This window comes from Panicum virgatum, chromosome 6N, assembly GCF_016808335.1.
Source record: "Panicum virgatum strain AP13 chromosome 6N, P.virgatum_v5, whole genome shotgun sequence".
NCBI classification, from domain to species: Eukaryota; Viridiplantae; Streptophyta; class Magnoliopsida; order Poales; family Poaceae; genus Panicum; species Panicum virgatum.
The window spans coordinates 33958556-33982411 of NC_053150.1; the positions used below are offsets into that span (position 1 = coordinate 33958556).

The window sequence follows — 23856 nt, forward strand, 5'->3', positions numbered from 1 at the left end:
GAGGTCGTTGTAGTATAGTGGTGAGTATTCCCGCCTGTCACGCGGGTGACCCGGGTTCGATCCCCGGCAACGGCGTTCTTTTTGGCTATTTTGTGCTTGCCATTCGTGTTGCTTCAAATTCTGGATCTCTCTAATGCCAAGTTCCCGCCTTCTTTATATTGCAGAAATCATCCTCTGCTGGCTGCCTGCATACCATGGATCCTGACTTTTAACAGTATGCATCCGACTTTTAAGAGCCTCCTCTAGTTTTCGCTGCTAAATTTTTTTTCTAGAGGCAGGTAATGCGACTACCCCTAAAAATCCTTTTTAGGGGCGGGTCATGACCCCACCCGCTCCTAAAAATAGAAATTTAGGGGCTAGTAGGGGCATGACCCGCCACTAGAAAATGAAATTTTAGGGGTGGGTCAAGATCGCGCTCGTGCTATGCCCATGTGGCCGCGCTTGCACCGCACGCCGTGCACTTGCACCCGTGCTCGCGCCTAGGCGCCGCACGCCGCACCGCATGCACTTGCGCTCAGCCCGCGTGGCCGTGCTGTCGCCGCAACTCCGAGATGTCGCGCCGCTGCCGCCATGCATCGTGAGGGGAGGGGTGGAGAGGAGAGTAGCAGCGGCACCAGGGTGAAGAGAGAGTAGAACATAAGGATGAGAGAGAGAAGAGGAGAAGATAAAGGAGAGAGAGAGGTGGCGAGGAGAGAAATCTGTGCAGCGGAAAAGAGATGCGGCCATCGGGTGGGCCAGGTGATCCGCTGATCATTTTGCAGCCAATGGCTGAAAGACTTGCCCATCACACGGATCGTCTACATTTTTAGGGGCTGGTGATGGGTCACACAAATCACATTTGTAGGACGGCTCATCACCTCACCCGCTCCTACAAATATATTTCTAGGGGCGGGCGATGCCCCCACCCAAACCTAAAAGTAATTTTTAAGTTTATTCTAAAAATTCATTAAATTAAAAAAAAAACAAAACATGTCAAACAAAGTGAAAATTTTAGTATAAGTCTATTGTGATCTATAGAACTAGAAAAAAATTTAGAACCATATTTCAGCGTATATAATGGTGAGTGTGAAACCATAATCCATAAGTCACCCACTCTAATATCTCATACAACTCCAGGATTAGTTTGTGGTTTCCACACTTATTATCACTACATACATTGAAATACACTTTTAATATTTTTCTAGTTTTATAGATCACAATAGGCTTATGCTAAAATTTTCACTTTTTGACATGTTTTGCTATTTTTTTAATTAAAAATTTTTTAGAATAAATTCAAAATTATTTTAGGGGTGGGTCGGTTGCTACAGTATTCCCGCTCTATTTGTAGGAATGGATGAAATTTTGGTCCACCCAAAAAAAATCGAGGCGTCACTACAAATTATTTTTGTAGTAGTGATAGCATACCAAACAAATTTTGCTACATGCATGGCAATCAATGAATAGATGTTCCTTCCCAATTCCTTTTGATAAAGTTGTCTTTATTTGTGAGAATTATTCCTTTTCTTAGATAAATGTTGTAATTTTTTGTTGAAATTTATTTTTCTCTCTCGCTGAGCTTTCAAACACAGTGGTATGCACCAATGCACGTCTCCTCTTATGATCTTGTTTGTGACTACTGCAGATCCTCAATATATTCTAGTTCAATGAGCTCTGGAATTTTGCAGAGACAAGGAAACCGGAACAGTACTTCAACCATTGCTTTCTGATGGCAGCCTGTGCAAGATCATCTTCAGTAGTCCAACCAGTTGCTGTTTGCTCTACCACAAGCAAAATCACAATTAGCCGCAAATTCTTGTGTAAGTTCCTGCTACTCAAATAATTGAACTTTAGCAAGTAGCAACAAACAAAATAACTACTACAGAACCAACCATTGCAAACGCCTCATCACTGCTAGTTTTAATCGAACTGGCACACTGATGGACTTCCACCCCCGGTTCCAAAGTAGGCGGTGATAGGTTCATAATACAAAATTGAAACAGATGCTCATGTTTGTTGAAATGCTGCAGAAACGAAAAATATACAGTACTTACTGAAGTTGATCGGCGTTATGATCTCTGTCGCTCTATAACTTCTAAATTTTAAATTGTTGTAAAATGGATATGCAAACGCCAACATGCCTGTGAAGGTGGATCTGCTATTTGATGCCGTCATCAGTTGTGCCCTCTGCGTCTTCAGTTTTTTTCAGTATGTGGGCACGCCACCTTTCGAATTACACCCATGTATGCCTACGTGAACTGTAGAGCAGAGTTATTATATAAATCTTAATTAGGATTTATGATCTGCATGTGTTAACTTCTCTATATATGCATGCAGCGACAATGCTTATCATGAAGAGAGCTAGTTGGCTCTAAAGAAGAGAGCCATCCTTTGGTGTCATGTTGAGCTTGTACATTCTGCGAAGAGCATAATGTGATGAGCCACCCACCATGTGTACGCAAGATGGAGAAATTGGTTAAATCTGGCATATAGAAACATGCTTTTCTGTATTCTTGAATTAATAGTACGTGATTGTTCAGAGGAATTGTGCAGTTACAGAAAGATATCGTCGATGTCTATATCAGTCAAAATATTTTAACTACCAGTATCTCAATCCTTGCAATGCAAAGGCCAAGAAACAGATTATGAAACAGTAATCGATCTCCGGATTTCTCGGCACAAAAAAAAAAGAAGAAGAAGAGTAACCTCTAGTAAATTGAAAATTATCCTCATCACCCCTCATGATTTGTAAGGAGGTTTTACAGTGTTCATCTATATTTTTTATTTAGATCCGGTGTTCCGTTTCATTTTTTTGGAAAAAAAAACTCGATTTGTGTCAAACAAAAATATCACGTACAAACTTAATTCTATGCTCACGGATAAGTCAGTGCTGTTACAGTTTGTTATCACCAATCATCACTGACGACGCCACACGCTGCATCCTATACGCCATTGGAATGTCCTTTCCCAAAACCTGCAAGCTCATCTCTTGCTCCACCTAGCCAATGATACACATGTTGGGAAAGAAAAGAAACGATGGTGTCATGCGAAATCTGCATGAGCAGAGCTAGCCCACCGATGCCTTGTTAGCTTCACATGCAGATGCATGGAAGATGATCGAAGTGATGATGATCAATAATCTCGCCAATTCCAGGGAATAGTCAGTGACGTAGTCTCGCCACCATCATTTTTTCTTACACAAGCCAATAAACTCAAAACTTTTTAGTAGTATGCATATCAAAAGGATCCATTGCTTGGCCTAACTTCCATTGGCAGATCGGTGCAAGCGCAAGAGCATGGGCCATTCAGTGTGTGGGCCTAACCTAACTGTGTCAGAGGATCGGATCAGCCGTTCAGCCAGGGTAAAATCAACGGTGGGCAAGTGCTACACTCTTTGCTTTGCTATAGCTCTTGCAGAAGCAGAACACACACGGCTTGTTGGCATCTCTTCTCACACTATAAATACGCTGCCCTATCCATGGCAGTTTGCAACACGCCTGAAGAAGAACTCAGAGAGCTAGAACACACATACAATTTGGGGAACAATTTGTGTCAGGATCATCGAGCTTGTACACATGGAAAGCATGGCGGTGAAGATGTGGGTGTTGATGGCACTGATGATGTGCGCTGGTGTAGGGCTCGGTGCTCCTGACGGTGGCGCTGCCGCCGGCGATGGCCGCCTCGGCGGCCTGAGCTCGCCGAACTACAGCGGCGCGCTGGCCAAGGCCATCCTGTTCTTCGAGGGGCAGCGGTCGGGGCGGCTGCCGGCGAACCAGAGGGTCAAGTGGCGCGGCGACTCGGCGCTCAACGACGGCCAAACCGAAAACGTAATAATACGTATAAATAATTTGCTACATTGTGGAACGAACATTATTATTGCATTTCTGAGTGCACGACACGATCGTAATATAATTAAGCTAGCTCATCGTTTTTGCTTGTTCTGGTTTATTAATTAGGTGAACTTGACGGGCGGCTACTACGACGCCGGCGACAACGTGAAGTTCGGCTTCCCGATGGCGTTCAGCATCACCCTGCTGAGCTGGAGCGCCGCCGAGTACCGTGACGAGGTGGCGGTGGCGGGTCAGCTCCGCTACCTCCGGTCGGCGATCCAGTGGGGCGCCGACTTCCTCCTCCGTGCCCACACCTCTCCGACCACCCTCTACACTCAGGTGGCAGATGATCAAATCGATCATGATGCATTGCATTCCCGTTAATCTCCGACGACCATGCAGGATAGGATGATTAATTGGTAGGCTAATTAGTATCATCGGCGATAAGCGGCTGATCGACGACGATGTTTGTTGCATGGATTGCTAGGTTGGCGACGGCAACGCCGACCACCAGTGCTGGGAGCGGCCGGAGGACATGGACACGCCGAGGACGCTGTACAAGATCACCAAGAACTCGCCCGGGTCCGAGGCCGCCGGCGAGGCCGCAGCGGCGCTCGCCGCGGCGTACCTGGTGTTCAGGGACGACAGGGACAAGACCTACGCCACGCAGCTCCTCGCCGCGTCCAGATCCGTACGTCGCGTCTCCTCTTCTCCATGCATGCACGATATCCATCTGGACGGATTTTTGCTGCACGATTTAGTGTTTCGTCAGATTTTAATTGCCATATTATATATGTATATATGTACATAACGAAAGTAACAAAGTTTTGCACAACCGATCAAGCAACTCCAAATAACCTAAGCAGAAAAGTTTCCAAATTTTGACCGAATCCAGTAACCCTGCAAGGCTGCAGTCCAGTAAAAATATTTGACCATTTTTTTTTTCATTTCATCTGCTTTTCCCATTTCAGTTCACTTGGAAACTGATAAACCTTCTTCTTTATTTCTTCTCTATTTCTACTATATTTCAAATCCAGTTCATCTATAAAAATGGATTTCTTAAAAAGTTCAAGTTTCTTTTGTCGTTTTTTTCTGTGGATATTAACTGTTTTAACTCTTGTATGATCACCAACATACCAGCTCTTCGACTTCGCCAACAACTACAGGGGATCCTTCCAGTCCTCCTGCCCATTCTACTGCTCCTACTCTGGCTTTCAGGTGATTGACCATCCGACTATTAGTACTATTATGTACACGTGAACATCATCCACATGAACAGCAGGAGGATGTTTGTTCTACCTACTGATCAACGGTGAAATTTTTGTGGCATACCAGGATGAGCTCCTCTGGGCCTCGGCCTGGCTCTACCGGGCGACAAGGGACAGGAAGTACCTCGACTTCCTGCAGAACAACCAGGGTGGCAGTTCAAACATGTTCAGCTGGGACAACAAGTATCCTGGAGCTCAGATCCTTGCAACACAGGTTACTCACCACGTTCCCAAACCCCAATCCATCATCCAGTAGCTACAAATGTCGAACCGACAGGCGCATCAAGTCAATAATGTCTCTTTTCAGGAGTACTTGGCTGGAAGGACAGAGCTGGAAGGCTACAAGAGGGGCCTGGACTCCTTTGTCTGCGCCGTGATGCCCAACAGCGGCAACACGCAGATACGCACAACTCCTGGTATGGGCCAAGTTTTATCATCTGATAGGCTGATGAAGCTCTCATTCTTGACTGATGATCACAATCACAACACACAGGAGGGCTTCTGTTTACAAGCGATTCAGTCAACATGCAGTACACAGCGACCGCAACCCTGCTGCTGTTCATCTACTCGAAGACGCTGAGTTCTTCGGGCTCCAGCACAGTCCAGTGCAGCGGAGCAAGTTTCTCTCCAGATCAGATCAGTTCATTTGCAGCATCTCAGGTACGCAACACTAGCAGTTCTCACATTCATGTTTTCAGGATTTTGCCGGATTGTACTGTACAGCATCTGACACGCTTTGCGGTATTCAGGTGGATTACATCCTGGGGGACAATCCAATGGGCATGTCCTACATGGTTGGCTTCAGCTCTAAGTTCCCACAGCGCATCCACCACCGTGGCTCATCGATCCCGTCCATCAAGGCTCTGCCAAGGAAGGTCACTTGCAATGAGGGGTTCTCCTCATGGTTCCCGACAAGCGACCCGAACCCGAACGTCCATGTCGGTGCCATTGTTGGCGGACCTGATGGGAATGACGAGTTCCCAGATAACAGGGGGGATTCCACACACTCCGAGCCGGCAATATACATCAACGCAGCATTTGTGGGTGCCTGTGCTGCTGCTCTGGGGCAGAACAAGGTGCAGGGGCCTGTGGGCGACATCGCATCAGTGATATCATCTAAATACATAGAGCAGGAAGATACACAACAAATGTATGGACAGGGTCTGGCAAAGATCCAACCATGATATCTCCTTGTAACATCTACACTACTTATAGTCTACCCCTGCTTATTATCACCCTGTATGACATGATAAGAAGTACGAAATGAATGCAATGGCAACTTTAAAGTAGTAAACTGTATGTTCTGCTGATTCAAATATCATTCAGAAAAATCCACTATGAAAATCAGAGGAAATATACCACCTTTACCACCAATCTTGTTTCAATTTGATGGAAAAATGTTTTATCTACAATGCTGTGCTACAGTATTCCAGCGAGCTATGACAAAATGAAACAAAAACCAATTCTATTGTCTTTACACTGCCATTTGTATAGTAGCGTGTCGCTAGGTTTCTGTTTCTCCTCCTTCCCAATTGTTGGTCAAAATGGGCCATTAAACTGGTCAATCCAGGAACCAGCCAAAGATGCCCAATTCACAGCAGTACCAACGAGGAGCTCCCAGAACCAAAGATCCACAGCGAGAACGGAAGAAAAGATGAGCAGAGCAAGTGTCTCATATCTATTCAAAGGCCAGCCTGAAGCCTCAGCCATTGTCTTCAAGAATGGGAGGGATTTGCTGTCTAGCTCTCGGCTCCTTATTGACCATGCTGTAACCCACTGCACGTCTGCTGGGACCATATTGAGCTCTTCTCGAAGACGTCTTCCCAGGTCTGGCATATGCCCACCACCATAAAGAACTGCTATTCTCTTGTACCCACGGTTTATTGCTTCCTTGATCTTCTCAGTGGCAACTCTGTTCCTCTCCCCAATGATAACTGATTTTTCCTCAACGGGTGATGTCACAGCTGTGAATCTTTAATAATAATAAAAAGAATTAGTTACACTTCACTTACACTTTATTTGCCTGACTGGTTTCAGAGTACTCACTCAGATGTCAGTTGCTTTGCCAAGAAAATCTTCAGTGCAGCTCCAACATCTAGCCTAGACAATGCCTCCAGCTCAGGAAATCCATCTTGGTTCTCCACCGGCAAACAAAGTCCAGTGATGACGAGTAGTCCAACAAGTGGCATTGGTAGCACACGTGAGGCCCAGAGTAACTTCGATCTCCAAAAGTCAAGACCATCTGGCATGTTAGTTGGCTGCACCAAGGCTTTGGTCGATTTCAGTGTCATGTCTACTGCAAATGTGAGAATACTTTCACCTCTTTCACTCTGAAAGCCAGAAAGAAATGCAATTATAATATACTCTAATGAAAATGGTCAGTGAAATACAAGTAGAAAACTGTTCACATAAGTTTGCAAATCAGGGGAACATGCATGCTGAACAATTCTTATTCCATACTTAGTATGACGAGCGAAACAGTAGTAACAGAAGCAGAACTAGGTACCATGCAACAGTAGTTTTGTAACTAGTTTGGTGAGCAAACATTTGAAGAAGCAAAACAACAATGACATGACTAGATAAAACTGTTACCTGAAGCTGCTTGAATGTTTCATAGTCAAGGTCAGCATGTTGCCATTTCTCATTGCCATAATCAAGACAGTCTAATTGATAATCCAGTGAAAGGATCCGAGCCATTTGCTTCTGTATGAAGCCAAGAATACTGAATCCTCTACGTGAAGATTTCATCTTCTTAGCAGCCATTGGACCCTTCGGATGGTTCAAATTCTCCCGACTTGTAACCATTTCATACAGGACACAGTCGTAACCTTCAAGCTGTTGCTGCAGCCTATCAAAGTATCTGAAGAAAAAAAAGGATATCAGCAAATTGATTTGGTTGCTAGATGCTGATGTTTGGAAGCAGATTCAGGGATATTTGATTAAATGAATGCCAACATGACAGTAAAAATAATGCTTAACATGAAACAGAACCAGAGAGCATACTCTTTGTCGGCAATGTGAACTGTAGAAACCAAATCGACCTGCACAATAAGAGTTCACAATTGATCAGAAACAAGGGAAAGCTCATAAAATATTTCAGCACATCTTGCAAACTCAGAATGTTTTGGCATTCAGTTGAATTAAGAGGGAAAACATAGTAAATGTATGGTTTTAGTAATAAACTACACTACTTGAGACGGTGAACTTGATCAATCTGAAACTTTGAGTGAGAAAAGTATAATTCAGATGCAAAAGAAGAAAACACCAGCAGGCATTTATTTCGCATCGACATATCCAATTCCCCTCACCCTTCTCTACGGAAGCAAGCAGGCAGAAAGAGCATGACCAGACCAGCAGACTCACGTGCAGGAACGGGTGGAGGAGCGACCACGGGAACCGCTTCTCGAAGCGCACCACGGCCGTCTGCAGCTCCCCGCCGGCCACTCCTCCCCTTCCCCCGGCACCACCGCCGCCAAGCTCGGGGCGGCGGTACCGGAGGTAGTCGGTGATGGAGCCGCCGCCGCCGCTGGCCGCGAACCGCTCCGTCCCTCCCTCCCGCGCCCCGGCGCCCGGCCCTGACGCCGCCGCCGCCGCGGCCACGGCGACGACGCGGGAGCGCCGTCTGCGCGCGCGGGAGGAGGGGAGCGCGGCGGCGAGCGAGGTGGAGGGCGCCGCCGCCGTGGAGAGCATCGCCGGCGACGGTTGGGGTTTCCGGGGGCGTGAGGGGGTGGTGGGGGGGGAGTCAGAGAGGGGTGGAGCGGCGGTGGAGAGGAAGCGAGAGTGAAGCCTCGACGGTGGCACGGGCTCCCCCGGGAAGATGGGGTGGGTTCCCTTCCCTACGCAGCCGGCGGGTGGGTCCAGTCACCGACGCGTGGACCCGCCGGCGCTCTGGCATCGCTGCTCGTCCGATCTTTTCGTGTGAAGGAGCAGGGTATGGAAGTGCGTGGTTGGCTGGCGCGAGGCCACGACTGACGGAGAAGAGGAGAGGAAAGGGGGACGGTAGTTTTCTCCTTTTCACGGCGATGGGGCAGGGTAGGGATGACAATTTCACGGGCGGATGCGGATATCCGCGGATTTTAGACTTGACGAGTGCGGGTGCAGGTTCTATATTTCATCCGTGAGTGGACCTATACCCGCACCCGCATATTACGGGTGCAGATTTCAAATTCCACCCGCGGGTGGATTTGCATCCATCCGAAAACAAATAAATCTTAGCCCGATCTGTTTAGATAAGGTCCAATTCAACTATCTTAATTATAAAATAAGCACATAAACTTATGAATTTATTGTTAGTTTGTCCTTATTACTTTGAACTTATGGATTTGTTGTTAGTTTGCCATTATTATTTATAAAAATGTGTTATTTGACTGTTTAAATTGATGGAGTTGTGTATTTTTTATTATATATGTTGTCACACCCGCAGGCACCCGATATCCGCGGGTTTTTCCCAACCCCGCGGGTTTGCCTGCGGGCGGGTTTTCGCAAAACCTGCACCCACATCTGCTTGTGCCATCCCTAGGGCAGGGGTGTTACTGTGTCGGACTTTAACGAGTGGATGAAGACTCCCTCCGTCCCAAAATAAATATAATTCTAGAATTCAAAATTTGTTCCACAAAAAATGTTAATTTTGACTTACCTACCACATAAGACAAGCCAATTTCCAATTTCTGGAAGGTTCTCAACTAACAACTCATTCACTCATCACAAAAGACAATGATATTTTTGTATTTCACACATACTTTGATTTGTGTGTCCAATCTTAGAATTGCATTTATTTTGGGACGGAGGGAGTATATCTAAAGTTTGATATTCAAATATATTGGTTCTCTTATATATATCATGATCTATTTTATGTCGTGATTTATCTGAGAGATATCTTTTGAGCTATTGGAATAAAGTATTACTATCCAATTTTAGAGTCCGCATCTTTTGGTAAGGACACCGTGCGCAAGAGATACTTCACCAGATTCTTTTTAACCCTTTCAATCATTCCCAATCTTGTCTTTTCCAGGATGTCTGTCGAGATGGTTGCTTGCATAGGTATAGTGGCAATCTCCATACTGGAGAAAATGCACTCTAAAGGGTAATTTGTTTTCTTATGTTGAAATGGAACTGTGTGTCTTGTATGGTGTTCTGAAACTGTGCCTCACAAGATGCATATATGACAGTTATGTCCATGGTGATGTAAAACCTGAGAACTTCTTGCTTGGCCCTCCTAGTACCCCAGAAGAGAAGAAGCTTTTTCTTGTTGACCTGGGATTGGGTAAGCTATAACTATAGATTAAACTCTTGTATTATGTTTATATATATCTGATGTCATATATTTATGTTGCTTCTTTTATTTATTACTTTGCACCAATGCAGCTACTAAATGGAAGGATGCTAGTTCGGGACAGCATGTTGAATATGATCAGAGACCTGATATCTTTAGGTTCGGTTGGAAATATTCTCCTGTGTTTTGTTTTGTTTTGTTTTATGGTGGTACCCCTTTCCATTTTATAACAAAACGGAAATATATTTGTGAGGTCATTTACCATGCACATTACTTCATTGGAACATTTGTTTTTGCTTCATAAACAGGGGAACTGTTCATGCCCACTTTGGAAGAACCGGGAGCAGGAGAGATGATCTTGAATCCCTTGCATACACACTTATTTTTCTTCTCCGCGGGCGCCTCCCTTGGCAAGGATACCAGGTTATATCATCTGATGTTTAGGTCCCTTTTTATTTGCAGTGTTACTTGTTTAATTTTCTCATTACATTCTTGAATTTAATTCAGGGAGAGAACAAAGGTTTTCTTGTCTGCAAGAAAAAGATGTCGACATCTCCCGAGACTCTATATTGTCCACAACGTTTCCGGCATTTTGTTGAGCATGTCGTGAACTTGAAATTTGTGGAAGAACCTAATTGTGCAAAGTGGATCTCTCTTTTTTATGGCATTGTTGGCCCAAATCCAGATATCAGACCGATAAACACAGATGGTGCTCAAAAGGTATACTTTCCCTCTGGAATCTCTTTAATTTTTTTTTAAAAAAATATTGAAAGTGATCGGGTGCTCTAGCCTAAGAGGGGGAGGGGGTGAATTAGGCACTAATAAAAACTTAGACCTATGGCTCCAACTAGTTTGCACAAAACTTAAACTAAAACATGCTATCAATATGTGCAACTAGGTTGTTCTAGTGTAAAACCCCTATCCCAAAAGAGTTTAGCAACCTATAGCCTTTCCTACCAAGAATCTATTCTATGAAAGTAAAGGCATACAAATTACTAGAATGAAATGCGGAAACTTAAAGAGCGGGATAGGAGATAGCAAACTCTTGACGCGGGTGTTTATCCCGTGATTCGGTTAGCCACAAAGGCACACCTACATCCACGTTGTTGTAGCACTCACTAAGAGTATTGCTACTCGGCCACCAAGTCTCTTCCGTGAACACAATCACGGTCACCTTGGCCCCGGATTCCACTAAGGAGCTTCTCCACAAAGGATGGGGGTCTCCACGTCCCCCGCACAAAGGTGTCGTCGCCGCTCCACACCAAGTCGGAGGGTCGATGACGTTGCCGGCGAGCTTCACGCTCCAAGGTGCCGGCGCACCAAGCTCTTGTTTTGGTTCGCTAAAGAACCACAGCACAAAAGGCTTAAGGCCTTGCAATCTCACTCACTAAGAGCTAATCCTTTACACAACACTCTCAAAGTGTGCTAAGGGCTAAGGATATGATCTTGATGCTTTTGTATGGCTTGGAGATGTTCTTGGGTGTGTGTGGGATGTCCAGCAACTCCAGCAATCTTCAAATGGCCGGGGTGAGGCGTATATATAGGCCACCAAGTCTTGTAGCCGTTGCTCCAACGGTTAGCTGAAAATCTGCGTACCACCGGAAGAACCGATGCCTCTTGGCGGGGTAGCGTCGGTTCATCCGGTCACTCATAACACGAAGTAGCCGTTGGACTCCTGACGGCTGACGCAGAGACCACCGGTTGAACCGATGCTTTGCACCGATGCCTCACCGGTTCAACCGGTGCTGAAGGAATCTTCTCCTGGACACTGACGTCATTACACCGGTGGTATGCACCGATGCCCCAACGGTTGAACCGGTGCTGAAGACACTTCTCCTGGGCACTGACATCGCCTCTGGTACAAAGGACGGCCAATGCACCGATGCCCCATTTTGACCCGTCGGTTCAACCGGTGCCTATAGGCTGACTTGGCTTCGACTCCCTTCTGCACCAAAGTACCATGGCGTCGGTTCTTCCGACTACCATCGGATGCTCCGATGCCCATGGCGTCGGTTCTTCCGGTGCTACTGACCGAAGAATAATCATCTTAAAGCAAGCATATTAGTCCAAGTGTTGTGTTGTCATTCGATCACCAAAATCACTCGAAATGGCATAAATGGTGTCATGTTCGTTACAATCTCTCCCTTTTTAGTGATTGATGACAACACAATTAAAGCAAGCATAGAATTGCAAAAATTGACAAATTTAACCTCTAGATACCAATTGAAATCAATTGAGAACCGCTTACGCTTGCTTGGATGTTTACCACCATCCAATGACGACTTGGCCTCCCCCTAAAACCATGATTCCCCCTTTGAACCTTCCCCGATCTTGCTACTTCTCCCTCATGACTTGATTTCCTTAGGTATTTCTCCCCCTTAGGATATACTTCTTTTCCTTGAGAAAATACCTTGCTTTGATCCACATTTCTCCCCCTTTGGAATCAAATCACCTAAAAGGTCTTGTTCCTAAAAGGATGAGTTGATAGTTGTGCAAGCACATCTCCCTTGCGAGGTTCAGAGTTTCCCTTGCAAATATCTTGGGCTTCCGCTCTCCATCAAGAAACTGATCCGTGCACAACTCCAACCCATTATCGACAAGATCGCAGAAAAACTTCCAGGATGGAAGGCTGATTTGTTGAACCGGGCAGGAAGGGCCATTCTGGTGCAACATGTTCTAACATCCATGTTGTTATATGTTGCTACTGGCCTAGATCTTCCCCCATGGTGCCTAAAGGCCATTGATAAAATTCGAAGAAATTTTTTATGGCGAGGTCGAAAAGAAGCTAATGGAAGCCATTTCCTATTAGCTTGGCCTAAAGTCTGTATGCCTAAGGAGTTTGGTGGTCTCGGTATTCTAGACCTGCAACGTTTCAGCTGGGCACTTAGAGTCAAATGGTTGTGGCTAAGGAAAACTGAACCTGCAAGGCCGTGGAGCTCCCTTCCAGTTCCGGTCTCTTGTGCAAAGTCGATGTTTGCTATTGCCATACAATCTGAAGTAGGTAATGGAGAAAATACTAAATTCTGGACTAGCAGATGGCTAAATGGGTGTTCAATTGAGGCGATGCCCCCTCATCTTTTTGCTATTATTCCAAAAAGGAGGGCTAACAGACGAACCATCAAGGAAGCTTTGAGCAACAATATGTGGCTTGAGGATATCCAAGGTCACCACTCGGTCGCTGTACATTCAGAATACCTGGATGTTTGGGACCTGATACAGGAGGTTGTCCTCCAACCTGATGTTGAGGATGTCCACAAGTGGTGTTTTGAAGTTTTGGGTCAGTCTGTACCAGATCAGCATATAAGGCCCTTTTCAATGGATCCATATATTTTGCAGCAGGCAAACTGATTTGGGTACTTGGTCTCCAAGGAAATGCAAATTTTTCTTGTGGCTAGTCGCTCATAACCATTGTTAGACAGCAGATAGACTTGCTCGTCGGGGACTGTCACATCCAGAACATTGTCCTCTTTGTGAGCAAGAAGAGGAGACAATCAATCACATTCTCTCGGTGTGTGTTTGCCCGGCAGTTTTGGCATCGATTTTTGAGCTGTTTCGGACTTCAGGCCGTCACGCCTCACCCAAATGATGTGGAGTTCTTCTTACAGTGGCAGCAGGCTGGTTAGAGAATAAGTGCCGGCGTGTTGCGGGGTTTCAATACCCTGGTCGTCCTGGGGGCATGGACCATTTGGAGGACTAGGAATGATGCTGTGTTTGATAGGATCGCTCCTAGTGTTGATAGAGCCCTCTTGCTTGCACGGGATGAAGCTGAACTTTGGATGCTAGCAGGTGCAAAAGGGTTGAGTGCAGTGGTCGCAGTTGTGCTCCCTTGACTAGGAGCCTGATATAGCGACATCTTAGTGAGTCATGGTGGTGATAGTTTTGTTTATCGGCGCGTTACTATTTTTCAAACTGTGAACCCCTAGGGGCTGGGGTGGTGGCGTGTGTCTTGGGTGTGTGGTGGTGTGTGTGTAACTTGGCTATTTTGGCCTTTTCTTCTTCTTAATGCAATGATATGCAGCTCTCCTGCATATTCGAGAAAAAAAAACTAAAATTTGATCTTGCTTCCATTCTCTGAGCACTAAATATTGACTATGGGTTCATGACAATATCATATAGTGTTATGGAACTTATGCTATTATAGGCTACATAGTAAGATTTTTGTCTTTTAGAGTAAGGACAATGACGTTTCAATGCCTAACATGTCAGGTGGTGATAAAATAGCGAATTGACAAAGTAAAGTAATTGATCCTACATTTTAAGTTTTCCGTTGCAGATTATAAGTGCTCTCCTTATGCATTTCTGTGATACATGTTATCTACGTAATTACTAATACCTGATTGAATTGCTGTCAGCTAATATATCAAGTAGGCCATAAGAGAGGGCGCTTAATAGTGGATGAAAATGATGATGAGCAACCTAAGAAGAAGATACGGATGGGGATGCCAGCAACTCAATGGATTAGTGTTTACAATGCCCGTCGACCTATGAAGCAGAGGTATGCATGATGCATAAATCTGCTTAATAGCAGTAAAGAGAACTTTTCATTGTCTTATGTCTTAACGACATTTATTTATCAGGTACCACTACAATGTAGCAGATAATAGATTACTGCAGCACATTCAGAAGGGAAATGAAGATGGCCTATTTATTAGTTCAGTTGCCTCCTGCTCAAATCTGTGGGCTTTAATTATGGATGCTGGCACTGGTTTTACTTCTCAAGTGTACGAACTTTCTCATTACTTTCTTCACAAGGTAAGCAGTTTCCAATTGAACTTTGAGGACTTACTTCTCTGTTTATGGTTAGATATCCCTACTTTACTGATTAGGCATCCTCAATGGGTATCTCATTTGTCATTTGCATGGTTCTGAGGCTTTTTAAACTTCTTTGTGCTGTCTTAGGAATGGATAATGGAGCAATGGGAGAGAAATTACATATCACTGCATTGGCTGGTGTAAAAATGGCAGCTCTTTGGTGTTAATGTCAAGAGGTAATTAATCTCAATCTTTCAACTTGATGCTTGGACTGGAAAATATAATCAATGAATGATGACAGGATCATCATTTCGGATGATCTGTTGCCAAGTGGCACATGTTCCCCCCTCAACTTTCCAATACCATTTTTTTTCCAATCCTTTAGCATTTAAACCATAAGAAAATCCTTCTGCTTAGCCATGCGGCTCGTGCATGATGAAGTCATCGAGATGTGCTTAGTTTCACCCTCAGTAATAATTTTTGTACACTAATCACTAACTTATATGTAGGAATATGAACTAGAGTTGTAGTCGTTTTTGCACACTAATCACCCTCAGTAATAATTTTTGTACACTAATCACTAACTTATATGTAGGATCTTGGAGAATTTGTTTTTGCTTTGTTATAAATGAGGGATTAAGGACTCATTGTGGTTCTGCAGGAACACAATATGCGCAGCAGTCCTACAAAGTATTCCCATTCAAATGGATAAACAAACATTGTCCTTTGATTTTGTGTGTCCACGAACCTTACAATGGAATCAAACTCACAGTTTGGTCTGCTTGATTCTCCATTGCTGAAGTGAATCTGGAAAGAGTTCCAAATCTACGAATGCACATTGAGAATTACTACAAAGGATCCAGTCCTTAAGCAAATGTGTGATTTGTCTTGTAGGTAGTGGATCGAGCATGATTTCTTGTATCCAAGTGAGGGCATCCACATGCGTTGGGATAATGGCTATCGCATTACAGCAACGGCTGCCACTTGGGACCAGGCTGCCTTTATCCTGAGCATCCCTAGGAGAAAGCCTACTGATGAAACACAAGAGACCCTGAGAACATCTGCTTTTCCTAGCCAACATGTGAAGGTGGCTTACCTTTCATACTCCGAGCTCTAGATTGGGTATGTGTTTCCTCCTGCTGATTGAATCTGTTTGCAGGACAAATGGTCCAAGAATCTCTACCTAGCTTCAATTTGCTATGGAAGATCGGTGTCTTGAAGCCTGTTTTCTTGAGTCGGTTGCCGAAAGATCTCTAACCATCCACAAGTGGTTCTATGAAGAGATGGGGGATTTTGAAGCGCAAACTTTGCTAACCTACTTACCCTTAACTAACAAAAGGCAACCTATATATGAGAAGAAAAAAATAGCAAAGCAGCCTGTTGTGTTTGGCTAGCATGGAGCTTTTTGTGTGTTCGGTTGTGTATAAATTATTCAAAGCATTAGAGTATGTTGTAAAGAATGCAGTAGAAGCGTACCTGCTTAACTGTTGTCATGTATAGAAAGTCAAGTCAACCTGTTTGTACCTTGAGGTAGCCCATGGCAACAGTGTTTTACAAGGTTGTTTTGGCTCCCAAACGTGCCAGTTGGTTTTGTGACCACAATGCGGTTCATTTGTGAGCTGCCAGCCGGCTTGGCGGCGGTTTCATTCGTTCAACAATCAGCATCTGTTGCAACCTCACATCCCATAACTGGTGATTAGCATCGCTGGCTTTGCCGTTCGGTTGAACGAGATCGCTCGCCTCTCCCTGGGCTGTACGCGCAGACGAGAGGGAATCGGAATCCCCTGTACCCTGCTCTGCCGAGGCTTTTTGATGGAGCACCGGCATGGCGTGGCGTGGCGTGGCGTGCTCTAGGGGTGTTTAGTTGCGCTCCGTAAAATTTTTGAAAAGACATTTTTCTACATTTGAAGTACTAAATATAGACTAATCACAAAAATAATTACAGAACTCGTCTGTAAATCGCGAGACGAATCTAATGAGCCTAATCAATCCGTTATTAGAGGTTGTTTACTGTAGCATTACTGTAGCAATTTAGCGTCTGATTACAGCATAATTAGGTTCATTAGATTCGTATCGCCATTTACAGACAACAGTCGCAATGTGTTTTTTATTTCATCTAAATTTAAGTCTCCATACGGGTGCCGGAAATTTTTTTGGAATTTTGAATTTTGTAACTAAACACAAGCCTACTAGCGAAGTTCGCGTCCTTTCTAGAGTCTGGAGTCTGGACTGGCTCGGCGGGCGTGATGGTAATCTCCCACTACTTGTAGAGTACCAGAGTACTTGTATATACTGCTATTTAGTGTGGAATTCTTGTATTTTAGAGGAATCTAAAATTTAGTTAGAATGATATGGAATGTTTAATGTCAATTATAAGTATTAAATATGAATTAATTATAAAACGAACTACATAGATAAAAGATAGCTAATTAGTCCATAACTGCAATGAACTAATTAAGTTTAATAAGTTTATTTTACAAATTAGTCACAGTTTATACAAGTAATTTTTATAATTAGCCCATGATTTGGACTAAACTTTAGTTCGAAGATCCAACCACCCTCTAACAAACGAGAATAGTCTACTCCCTCCCTCGCTAAAGGCAAAAAGTATATAGGGATATCAATACCACGAAGAAAGGTGTGTGGAAGTGCGTTCAATTTTCAAAAAAATGCAGGACAGCTACTATAGAGTCCTTTCAGAGCTTCACTGTGCAACGTGCGCCTACTCCCAGTGCTAGGCCATGCAGCGGTAGCTTTTGACGACTAGACGTCGCGTCAGCACGGAAAATACGGGCCAATGTTTTTCTTTTTGCACCCGTACGTGTACACTGTGGTTTCGCTGACTCCCGGTCCCGGGCCCCGCAGAAGCAGCTTTTTCCAAGCGCCAGGTCGGCTCCCTCATCCCGCGACTCACTGCCGTGCGGGCCCCCCCGCACCGCCACCTCCTCCCCTGCATACCCCCACCACCGCTCCCTCCCGTTGGGGCTCTGCCTCCTCGCTTTGATCCCAGGCGATGCGAAATCGATCCCTCCGCCCCTCCACCGCGGGCTCTCAAACCACCGCAGACGCCCGCGCCACTGATCTCGCCGTCCTCATCGAATCCAGGCCACTCTAAACCCTAAACCCTTGCCGCGATGCAGCCGACCCCCGGCGCGACGCGGGCGCCGCTGCCGGCGGCGGTGGAGGCGGCGCTCGCGCAGCTCGAGCGCAGGCTGCGGCAGGCCGCGGAAGCCCCGGCGCGCCGCGGGCTCGCGGAGCTCGGCGAGGCCGCGGCGCTGCGGGTGCTGCGGAAGATCGGCGCCTCCCAGCGGGAGGTCCGCACGCTCACGGGCTACATCAACTACATGGCCGCGAAAGAGGCGCTCGAGCGCAACGCGGACGGCGTCGACACCGCCGAGAGCGTCGCCTGCAAGCCCTCCGCGCCTTGCTCCGGAGGTCCGCCGCGCCTCTTGTTTGCTTGCCCTGTTTCGTTCGCCTGCATTGGCATTGCGCCCCGTTTTTGGATTTTTTTTTTGCGCTTTCCGCGGTGGCGCATGTCTGGTGACTTTTGGCCGAAACATGGGGAGACTCGGGAGCGACTTCCATGCATTTTCAAATTGGAATATGGAGTACTTCTCATTGCGCTCCTTTTCTGTGATTTCTCGAACTCTGTTTTTGCTATTTCCTCAGCATGTTTGGTTGCCAATCTTCAAATAGTGATTTTCGATTGTCTGCTTATCTGCCACTCGCCGAGTTTCTACAATGTTATTTTCTTAAAAAAACTTTCAGCAGCTTTGATTACTTTGATTATCATGTTGGCTCCAGCCGCGGTCCTTCAAAATCATAGATCGTGTTTTAAATTACAAAAAAAAAACATGTAGTGTGTAGCTAGTAACTTTGAACTCCCATTTGAAAGGGCTCTTGGATGCCCTTTTGATCATGAAATGTTGTTTTAAACAGATGAATCTGTATACGGGCCGCAGTGCCTTAATGATGTCCAAATGCAAGAAGTAGCTTATCTATCAAACAATAGCATGGATGAGGCTGAGAGCCAGGCTCATGAGGGTTCTCTGGCAATGCTGCCAGTTGAAAACCCATCCAATTGGATCTCTCTTGGGGGTTGGGACCACCGTGGTTTTGGAGGTGATGCAATTGTCCCAGCAATCGCTTCTCCTGTAAACCACACACCAATGCAGTTCCAGAGTCCTATTAGAGCAAGGGCTCCTACTGCACCAAATCAAACCCCTGCTTATTGCAGCCCCAATCAGGAGACGGTTCCTACAGGTCCAAGAAACGATTCCGAAAAAAGAGTTCTGCAGGATGTTTTAAGATGTCTTAAGGGAGTTGGGCCATTTGGACATCCTCTGGGCCCAGAGAGGGCAGAAATGCTACCAAAGCCGCCATCGAATCTTGTTGTGCGAGATGCATTGATGGAATCAGCAAACCGTCAAATCACAGAAAATCAGGCAGCAAGCCCTCGAATGCGCGCGCTGGAGCATTTGGAGTTCAGCAAGAGATTTCTGATACTGGGTTATCTTTGTCAGTAAGTCTCTTCACTTCAATCTTTTTGTAGGATTGAAAACTAGGAACATATTGCTTCAGAATATGTTTGCCCTATTCACTTCAAATAATGCATAACACAAAATACCATTACATGTCTGATGTCTCCAAAGCAAACATACCTATTCTTCCAAATATCGGTTACCTTTTTGAGGCAAAAGAAATTTCTATTTTATTTATGCTAGCATTTCTTTCTCTTTTTCTTTTTTTTTTCAAGTCTTCGTGTTACTGTACTGCTGATACATCTTGTTTCCAACTTACAGGAATGACATAAATGATGAATATGTACTGACCGTGAACTACATTAAGTCGCTGAAGTCCCTGTCCATGGCTCAGTTTGAGTCACAGATTTGGATTGACTTTGGATTGAAGAATTTTAGGGCGTCTAATAGAGCAGACTCGGAAAGAGCAAAGGTCATATGAAATAGTTATCTTGTTTCTCTTATCTGACAATTTGACTCTTACATCTGTCAACACTAATGGTGTCATTGCAATGCAACTATAACTAGGAAGAAGTTGCAAAATGTGCAAGCCATGATCTTTTATTTGCGCACACATTATGCTTCAGCATTTCAACCTTTTAAGTGCAGATTCATGCAGTGGATTGTAGATTTATTATTGTGGCCTGACCTCAAATAACTCGTCGATGCTTGCAGAACCTTGATTTGGATCCAGGTAAGGCTACACTGTATCATTGTAATTATGAGATAAGAGGGGATTCTGTTGTACGAGTTTTCAAGGTTTGTTAACTTCTAAATCTTTATCAGCATTTGGAGTTTAGTTTCATCATGATCATTTTCTCCACATCACCAATGAATGATTTTATATTGTTCAATTTGGTTAATTGCTTTTAACTTCTCATGAATCTTGCTCTCCGTAGGTAACACACACATCTCTATGTCAATGCCCATTGTTTTGCTCTGTTCTGATATGTGTTGGTGTATATGTGAGCCTATGTATAGAGGCCCATCTAGAGGCCCATGTATAGGATCTATATATCCTACATTTCTAGGGTTTGGAGGAATACATCCATTATTTCCCTCCTACATGGTATCATAAGCCTAGGGTTTCCTCTCTCCTCTCTCTTCTACCCCAGCCGCAGCAGCCGGCGCCGGCGCCGCCCTCCTCCTCCTCCTTCCCTCCCCTTCCCTCCGCCTCCTCCTCTGCGTCTGCCTGGGTTGCCGCCGCGACTTGGCCCCAGATCAGGCCTGCCGCCGCCCTGTAGCCCGCCGCCGCCGCCGCTGCCGCAGCAGCTGGCGCGGGCGCCGTGGCCGCGGGTGCAGGGGGCCGCGCCGTCGCCTGGCCAAGGCTAGCCGCCGCCCTGGTCGCCTCCTCCCTGCCGCCGCCGTGGACCCGCCCCGGCTGGATCCCGCCGCGGGCGCGGGGGGTTGGGGGGGGGCGCCGCCGCCTTGCAGCAGGCGCTGCAGCTGCAGCCTGGGCCGCAGCGGCCCACGGCCGACGCTGCTGCGGCTGCCGCCCAGAGCGCTGCTGCCCAAGCAGCTGCTGGCGCGGGGGCTGCGGGAGCCCAGCAGTGCTGCCGCCATCGACCCGGCCGCCCTGCGGGCCGCGGCGCAGCTGCTGCAGGCCGCGGGTGCCGATCCGGCCGCCCTGCGGGCCGCGGCGCAACTGCTGCAGGATCCCGCCGCCGCCACCGCGGCCCACCGCGCTGCTGTCGCGGTGGGCAAGCAGCCCGCCGCCGATGAAACAGACCGGATTCCCGAAAGGCGAACTCGATTCTCTGTATCGTCGTGATAGTCCCTGGATTATTAGCTATCACATACATAACTCATTTCAATCGAATATCACAGACATCTCACGTTTACAACATCACATGGGTTTATTTATTACATAATCCAAAGGATTGTAATACGAATCTCAGAGTACAAGCCCCTTGGGCTAAAAGAAAACAAACAGAAAGCGGAAACGATATCTAATCTTCTGGGCAACTTCATCTTTTCGAATCTTCTCGATCCTCCTCCACGGGCAGCTCGGAGTGTAGCTCAGGCCATCCTTCACATCTTTTTTTGTCGTCCTGTCGACGACTCCTTCACTCGGATCCTACATCTATCAGGCTATCCCCAAGGACTCGGATCCTGCATCTATCAGGCTATCCCCAAGGACGGGATAGGTTCACGTCATCATCCGTATGCAAGCTTTATGTGGATGCAAACGGTATAAAGATAATGTCAAGGATAGGCTAAGTTTTCCTATGCAAGCAATATATGTATAAGTCATCCAAACACCTTTCAACACGGGCAGCTCCGGCAACCCGAACTCCCGGTCTCCTATCTTCCACTACAACTGTCTCAACCCTGTTTCGGTGCGGGAACTCCCTCTCCCCGCACCTTAGCTACTATCCAAGCAGGAAAAGTGGACTAGAGGGAGGTAGAAAAGTATATGTGGATCTAACTACAGTGTGGTGCCAGATCCAGAGTTGTACATGACCGAGTACGCAGCTATACATATAGTTTTCACCCTGCAGGGGTTGTACACCTGTACCCACTCGCCCCGAATCCAGCCGGGGATCAGCCGACTTTCTCCGAGGCACTAGTCAACGAAACTAACGGCTACGGCACCATCCTACTCCCGGTCTGGGGCGCGTCCTCCCGCAGAAGATCGCCCGGGGCTGTGAAGCTATCTAGAATGGAATCTCCATGGATCCTGCGATCGAGGGCGATATGGTCTTGCCCTCTTCCCCTGATACTGAAACACTATCCTCCTGCAGTAATGGTGCCGCGCATAGCTAGCTCGGGCTGGGTCCCCCCTCGTAAAGGATAAGTGGTGTGCACGTTTGACATAGTTCCGTCACTAGGGCCACAAAGTCAAGTCCTTCATCCAGCCGAGGCGAGCGTCTTCGCCCAAGTTGGCATTCCGTCAACACAGTCTGCAATCGATACCCATTACAAGTATCTCCTCCAAAACTACACCTCTACTATGTTCCCACGGGAACGGTCTAGCACCCGCCACAGGTGTCCGTCACCCATCACAGGTGCTCACAGGATCGTGCCCAACACAATCCCCGGCTCTCGATCCGAAGATCAGAGAAAAGGGTCCGCTCGCCCCCGCTGTAACCTAATCACCAACTCCCATACATGTGGAGGCATCTTCCAGCAAGCAAGGACTATCACATCATATATTCCCATACCCCAATTCTCACTCATAGTAGCAATAGCATGTATCAATCAAAGCTAAGTACGGGAACACAAGGAATACGGAAAGTAAATGGCCATGCAAGCTCATCTCATCACTCAATTTGGGAGCGTAGCGTATCTAGCAAGCAATGCCTAATAGGTATTTAATCACGAATGGGCGTGAACCTGATAGGTCTTCGTAGTCTTCCTGGTCCTCCGGGGGCTTCTGGTCTCCGGGTACGTCCTTCTGGGTCCTCCGGGTGTCGGGGTAGTCCTTCTGGATCTTTTGGTCGTCCGGGACGTCGGTCACTCCTCGTCAGGACTGTAGAGAATTGGCAAACACCACACACCCTAGGAAGGGGGGTGACCTTTCATTATATAGGCCGTATAGGCTTGGGTTACAAGAAACACAATACAAGCACAAATACAACTCTATATATCTAACACCCGCCCGCAGTCGCACAGGGGAAGCCTGTCGAACTCCAAGACTGGATCTAAAATCAGTAAACAACTGTACAGGAAGACCCTTAGTCATAATGTCAGCAAACTGATGTGAAGATGGCACATGAAGAACACGAACTTGTCCCAAAGCCACCTTCTCGCGGACAAAGTGAATGTCAATCTCGATGTGCTTCGTTCGTCGATGATGGACAGGATTGGCTGTCATATAAACAGCACTGACGTTGTCGCAGTAGACGAGCGTAGCCTTCGAGAGAGAAATGTGAAGCTCCTGAAGCAGCTGACGCAACCAGCAACACTCAGCCACAGCATGGGCCACAGCCCTGTACTCAGCCTCAGCACTAGAACGGGACACTGTAGTTTGTCGCTTGGATGACCACGAAACCAAAGTGTCGCCAAGAAAAACACAGTATCCTGAAGTAGATCGCCTGGAGTCAGGACAGCCAGCCCAGTCTGCATCTGTGTAGGCTGTAAGTGTATCAATCGGTCCAGCGCCGATATGAAGACCAGAAGTCAGCGTGCCCTTCACGTATCGTAGGATACGTTTCACGAGCGCCATATGAGGCTCGCGAGGATCATGCATAAAGAGACAGACTTGCTGAACAGCATATGCAAGATCAGGACGAGTG

General features: G+C 46.4%; 3 protein-coding genes, 1 non-coding gene and 1 pseudogene across 5 annotated transcripts in view; 4 read left to right on the plus strand and 1 right to left on the minus strand.

Annotated features, from left to right (window-relative positions):
* Nucleotides 1-3: 3 nt before the first annotated feature.
* Nucleotides 4-75, plus strand: TRNAD-GUC. Its single transcript has one exon. It is a non-coding gene; the product is annotated as a tRNA-Asp (tRNA).
* A 3485-nt stretch (nucleotides 76-3560) lies between these two features.
* LOC120680249 (endoglucanase 20-like) lies at nucleotides 3561-6356 on the plus strand. The gene is made up of 8 exons (XM_039961860.1): nucleotides 3561-3803; nucleotides 3933-4145; nucleotides 4294-4497; nucleotides 4947-5024; nucleotides 5142-5288; nucleotides 5382-5490; nucleotides 5568-5734; nucleotides 5824-6356. The coding sequence occupies exons 1-8, from the start codon at nucleotides 3561-3563 to the stop codon at nucleotides 6256-6258; spliced, it is 1596 nt and encodes a 531-aa protein (XP_039817794.1). The 3' UTR covers nucleotides 6259-6356.
* Nucleotides 6357-6384: 28 nt separating this feature from the next.
* LOC120680250 lies at nucleotides 6385-8764 on the minus strand. Its single transcript, XM_039961861.1, has 5 exons — nucleotides 8438-8764; nucleotides 8078-8115; nucleotides 7667-7934; nucleotides 7121-7404; nucleotides 6385-7046 (listed from the first exon to the last, which is right to left on the minus strand). The coding sequence occupies exons 1-5, from the start codon at nucleotides 8762-8764 to the stop codon at nucleotides 6614-6616; spliced, it is 1350 nt and encodes a 449-aa protein (XP_039817795.1). The 3' UTR covers nucleotides 6385-6613.
* Nucleotides 8765-10086: 1322 nt separating this feature from the next.
* Nucleotides 10087-16317, plus strand: LOC120680251 (annotated as a pseudogene).
* Nucleotides 16318-18061: 1744 nt separating this feature from the next.
* The window catches only part of LOC120679337 (probable RNA-dependent RNA polymerase 3), a 48633-nt gene continuing 42838 nt past the window's right edge, over nucleotides 18062-23856 (plus strand). The window contains exons 1-4 of one of the 2 annotated variants that reach the window (XR_005677143.1): nucleotides 18062-18533; nucleotides 19038-19620; nucleotides 19901-20051; nucleotides 20294-20377. Coding sequence is in view for 1 of the 2 variants with exons in the window: in XM_039960908.1 (XP_039816842.1) it covers nucleotides 18233-18533; nucleotides 19038-19620; nucleotides 19901-20051; nucleotides 20294-20377 (1119 nt within the window). In the remaining variant the exon portion in view is untranslated. The remainder of the gene's footprint in view (nucleotides 18534-19037; nucleotides 19621-19900; nucleotides 20052-20293; nucleotides 20378-23856) is intronic. The other variant, XM_039960908.1, reaches the window with a different exon arrangement.

Bases quoted from the DNA above. Each gene is read 5' to 3' on its own strand.
- LOC120680249 (XM_039961860.1), top strand. From the start codon at position 3,561: ATGGCGGTGAAGATGTGGGTGTTGATGGCACTGATGATGTGCGCTGGT. The intron at 5,025-5,141 runs GTGATTGACCAT...GTGGCATACCAG, and splicing joins GCTCCTACTCTGGCTTTCAG to GATGAGCTCCTCTGGGCCTC. The intron at 5,289-5,381 runs GTTACTCACCAC...GTCTCTTTTCAG, and splicing joins CTCAGATCCTTGCAACACAG to GAGTACTTGGCTGGAAGGAC.
- LOC120680250 (XM_039961861.1), bottom strand. From the start codon at position 8,764: ATGCTCTCCACGGCGGCGGCGCCCTCCACCTCGCTCGCCGCCGCGCTC. The intron at 8,116-8,437 runs GTGAGTCTGCTG...CTTATTGTGCAG, and splicing joins TCCTCCACCCGTTCCTGCAC to GTCGATTTGGTTTCTACAGT. The intron at 7,935-8,077 runs GTATGCTCTCTG...TTTTTTCTTCAG, and splicing joins GTTCACATTGCCGACAAAGA to ATACTTTGATAGGCTGCAGC.